Source organism: Bison bison, unplaced genomic scaffold, assembly GCF_000754665.1.
Source record: "Bison bison bison isolate TAMUID 2011002044 unplaced genomic scaffold, Bison_UMD1.0 scf7180017864302, whole genome shotgun sequence".
Taxonomy (NCBI): Eukaryota; Metazoa; Chordata; class Mammalia; order Artiodactyla; family Bovidae; genus Bison; species Bison bison.
The window spans coordinates 4,020,231-4,025,036 of NW_011494874.1; the positions used below are offsets into that span (position 1 = coordinate 4,020,231).

Here is a 4,806-nt window from a genome sequence, read left to right on the forward strand (position 1 = left end):
GGGCAGGAGAGCCAGCCTCATTCCCCCATCTGTACAGTGACAGCACTGGACGGGCGCAGCCTAAGGCCCCATCCAGCCTTAATCTGTGGGAAGCCATGGCCCCCCAACCCCATGCGCAGCCAGGGATCCCTGATGGCACTGCTAAGCTCTGCCCAGGGCCACGCCGTCCTCCTGGTCTCTGCAGTGTGGACTGTCCCTGGAGGACACTGGGCCGGCAGAGGTCCTTGTTGTGCAATTTACAAGCGTCAGAAGATCAAGCCGAGAGGCGGAGGCTGCAGGGAGCTGGGGCAGTTTGCAGGCCTCAGCTCCCCGGGTCTCTGTACCTTCAGGGGCCGCCTGCCTGCCTCACCAGCAGGCTGTCCCTCGGCCTGTCTGTCTTTGAGGGGCCTCCTCCTGGCCCTCGGTGTCACTCAGAAGGGCCCCCTGGGCCTGCTTCTGGGTCTGGGCTCTGTGTGGGGTGCACCAGGAAAGGGCATCCCCTCTTCCAAAACATGTTAACCCCCTACTGACCAAAAGAAAAGGCTTTCAAGGGCCCAGTGGGCGTTGGGGGGGGGGCAGTGGGGGCTGGGGCTGCCCTGTGAAAACTTAGATTCTGACGAGTGTCGGTTCAACAAAGGTTTCCCAGACTCAGGCCTGGGGGCTCTGGGCACTGGGCCCTGCGGGGGGACACCTCTCGAAAGGCCCTCGGGAGGGTGTTGCCTAGTAACCTGGCCAAGCATCCACCGGGCCCCACTGGGGGCCTCTCGGCTTTTGTCCAGGGACAATCCGGGGCCAAGGACAAAGGCGGGATCCAGCCCCCAGGGTCCTTCTTCCTCTCCCCTCCCCCTCTGCTCCTGGCATTGAAAACACAAGCGCCTGAACAGGGGACCCACTAACAGGCAAGAAAGCAGTGCCCACCACTCTCCGAGGACAATGCAGCTTCATTCATAGGCCCCAGTGCATTTGCCATCAGGAATCCAGGGTGCTGGGGGTCCCCAGGGAGGCACTCTCCCGCCACTTGCCTGCCTTTCCACCATCACACCCGTTCCTGGCCCCATAACCTCCCTGGACTCTTACCTGTGGGGTCACGTGATCCCTCCCAGTAACTCTGCCCATGGTGGGAGTGGGGAACCACTGCTCCCATTTTCCAGATGAGGAAATGGAAGCTCAGACAGGTGAGAACTGACACCCAGGCAAGGCTCAAGACCTCTGAACATGTCACCCTCCAGCCTGGAGGTGACTCAGTCCTGAGATGCCATCCGGGGAATCCCAGGCCAGAAGGACCCAGGGGTGGGGAGTCAGTGCCAGGCAGGGGCAGCCTGGATGGAGGGGCCTCAGCAGCGCTCACCAGCCTCGTCCTCGCCGAAGGAGATGATGTGTGGGTAGTAGTTGTTGATGAGGCCTGGGAACGCGCAGGTCTGGCCACGGCCCATGCAGATCTCGCTGTACCGCCACTGGCCTGTCTCTGGGTTCTCCCGGAGGGACATCAGACGCCTGCAAAGGAGGATGGGCTGAAGGGTCCTGCCTGGCAGGGTGCCTGGGGGAAGCCCACCCACCAACCCACCCATCCACTCATCTGTTAGCCATGCAACCAGGACTGCACATAATATGCAGGGTCCAGTGCAAAATGAGCGTGCAAGGACCCTTGTTCAAAATGTACTAAAAGTTTCAAGACAGTGACGGGAGATCGTTAAACTGAGCGTGGGCCCTTCTGAGCACGTCTGTGCAAGTGCACAGACCGCACGTCCGGGAAGCCTGCCCTGCATGCAGTCTTTACTGAGCACCAGCTGTTGGGTCAGCCGAAAAGTTAGTCTGGGTGTTTCTGTTAGATGTACGGAAAAGCCTGAGCAAACTGTTTGGCCAACCCAGTACATAGCAGGAGAAGCATGGTGCTCAGTCACTCAGCCGTGTCCGACTCTGTGATCCCACGGACTGTGGCCCGCCAGGCTCCTCTGTCCATGGGATTCTCCAGGCAAGAACACTGGAGTGGGTTGTCATGCCCTCCTCCGTGGGATCTTCCCAATCCAGGGATCCAACCCAGGTCTCCCACACTGCAGGCAGATTCTTTACCACCTGAGCCATCAGGGAAGCCCAGGAGAAGCACATGGGTGAACAAGACCAACTTGGTTTCAGCCTCCTTGGTTCAGTTCCAACCACTGACCAGCAGGAGGCAGTCAGGAGCCAACTTCCAGTTCAGAAGCCTCCGAGGCTGCATAGATTTGGGAGCTGCCTCCACTTGGGAGCATGAAATGGAGAATCTGGTTTTTTTTGTTTTTGATGCGGACCACTTTTAAAGTAGTCATTGGATTTGTTGTGATATTGCTTCTGTTGTTTATGTTTTGGTGTTTCGGGGCCGCAAGGCACATGAGATCTCAGCTCCCCACCAGCGATGAATCCATGGCCCCTGCAGTGGAAGGCAAAGTCTTCACCACTGGACTACCAGGCGATTCCCAAAGTGGAGAATTTGGCATCTTCAGAATATGCTGATTTTGTCCCTACCCCCTTCTACATTTGTTAGTCGCCTACGGATACTTTCAGGCCCTGCTTGGTTGCCCCACCTCCTAGAAGCCCTCCTGACTGCTCCTGTGCTGGGCTTCCCCAGAGAGCATGGGCTCTCTGAGGCCAGACTCAAGTGGACCAAGTGAGACTCACACCTGACTTGGGTATGAGGTGTTCTTCAACTTTGTTGCTCTAGCCCTGGCATAAAGCCTGACCCAGCAGAGGAGCTTGGGAAGTGCCAGCAAAATTCACTGAATTTCTATGTTCAGGTGACTTGGACATTCCTGGGGTGGGGGTAGGAGGGTAGCAGAAGAGTAAAAGGAGAATCAGGGTAAAAAGAGAGGTTTCATCTAGACCCATTTTCCAGATGGGATAACTGAGTCCAGAGGGAGACTCTCCAAGCTGGGAGAAGGACACAGCAACCAGAGGCCCAAATCAAGGTTCTCTGTCAGCTCCAGCTATAGACAAATAGCCACAAACCCACCCTAGTTCAGCAGCCTGCAAGAGGTAAGAATTCTGCCAGCCTCAGGCTTCTTTACTTCCTCTCTGAACAGAGACCCTGTTCAACTGCCCTTATGTGGAGAGGCTAGAGTGCAAATAATTAAGAACTGGTGATCCAGTGGTTAGGGTTCCACACTTCCACTACAGGAGACCTGGTTTTGATCCCTGGTTGGGGAAATAAGATTCTTCAAGCTGCATGGGAGTGAGAGGGGAGTGTCTTGCTCAGTCGTGTCCTCAGACCTCATGGACTGTAGCCCACCAGGCTCCTCTGTCCATGGGATTCTCCAGGAAAGAGTACTGGAGTGGGTTGCCATTTCCTTCTCCAGGGGATCTTCCCAACCCAGGGACTGAACCCAGGTCTCCTGCATTGCAGGCAGACACTTTATCCTCTGAGCCACCAGGGAAACCCTCAAGCTGCATGGTGCAACAACAACAACAAAAAAATTCATTTCACAGGAGGCTGGGAAGGTCCTGAGATCACCAACAGATCCTTCCATTTTATTAATAAAACAAAACAACAGTCAACCAGAAATTGGGCATGTTCTAGATTCTAAGTGCTGTAATATGTATGAAAGTGAAAAGTAAAAGTGAAGTCGCTCAGTCATGTCCGACTCTTTGAGACCCCATGAACTTCAGCCCACCAGGCTCCTTCATCCATGGGATTTTCCAGGCAAGAATACTGGAGTGGGTTGCCATTTCCTTCTCCAGAGGATCTTCCTGACCTAGGGATCGAACCCAGGTCTCCCACATTGTAGGCAGATGCTTTACTGTCTGAGCTACCGGGGAACTTCCCCAAATGTATATGAACAGGACCCAAATAAGCTTAAGTAAGCAGGTACTATTATCATTTTGCAAATGAGGAAATTAAAGCTCAGAGAGGTGAAGCAGCTGGCTCAAGGTCACACAGCTAATAAGCATGCCAGGCTTTGGACACGGGTCATCTCAGCTATATTTTAAAACATCATGCCAGGTGTGTGGCTTCCCTGGGTCTCTCTGGGCCTCAGTTTCCCCCTCTGTACAATGGGAGAAACAGGTGGTCATGAGGCTCTGTAAGCTCCCCAGGGGAAAGAGTCTGACCCACGTCAGACTTGGGAGGTATGGTCTTGAACCCTCTCTGAAACCTGTTTGGGATGTGATTTATCCCACCCCCCTTTCTCCCCAACACACCCACCCCTCTCTGGGGGCTCAGTGGGTGGAGGCAGCAAGGCTTCATGGGGCCCAGTGGGCTGACCTCAGCTGGATCCCCAGGTCCCCTCTCTCGAGCAAGGTGACCTCTCTGGCCAGGTGGCACAATGACAGGTCCTGGCTTCTAGGAGACAGAGCGGTCAAAGGTGCTGTTCGGGTTCCCCGACCTTTCACCTCTGCGGTCCCTGACCCTCAGAACTGCTGTCGGGTCACTTACCCGCTCATGAAGTCTCCAAAAACGTAGAGGCCGTTCAGGTTGGGGTACTCGCAGCCCCGGTACACGTAGCCCCCAGTCACCGACTTGCCCAGTTTGTGCGGGTAGGCGAAAATCGGCAGCACGTCATCTGCAGAGTGGGGAGACGCTGGGTGAGCCTGCGGGGGTCCCCGGAGGCTCCGCGGGTGGTCCTGAGTCCTGCGGGGCCAAGGGGTGGGAGGTCCCTAGGAGGGCCCGAGAGGGGGCCCCAGAGAGTCAACGAGAAAGGGTAATGCTTAAAGATTATAAGGTACGGAGAGGGCAAGGATTTGCCAGGCAGGAAGTGATTTGGGGAGGGCGGCGGGGGAGCCATTCCGGAGGGTGGGCGCTGGCTGGCTACAGACGGAGGCACTGGCGCGCATCCCGATGGGGGTGGGGCGGGTTGTACC

General features: G+C 56.1%; 1 protein-coding gene across 1 annotated transcript in view; it reads right to left on the minus strand.

Moving 5' to 3' along the window:
• The window catches only part of HHIPL1 (HHIP-like 1), a 34,783-nt gene that overhangs the window by 7,858 nt on the left and 22,119 nt on the right, over positions 1-4,806 (minus strand). The window contains exons 6-7 of the mRNA XM_010851428.1: positions 4,382-4,602; positions 1,328-1,473 (exon numbers count right to left, since the gene is read on the minus strand). Coding sequence (XP_010849730.1) covers positions 1,328-1,473; positions 4,382-4,602 — 367 coding nt within the window. The remainder of the gene's footprint in view (positions 1-1,327; positions 1,474-4,381; positions 4,603-4,806) is intronic.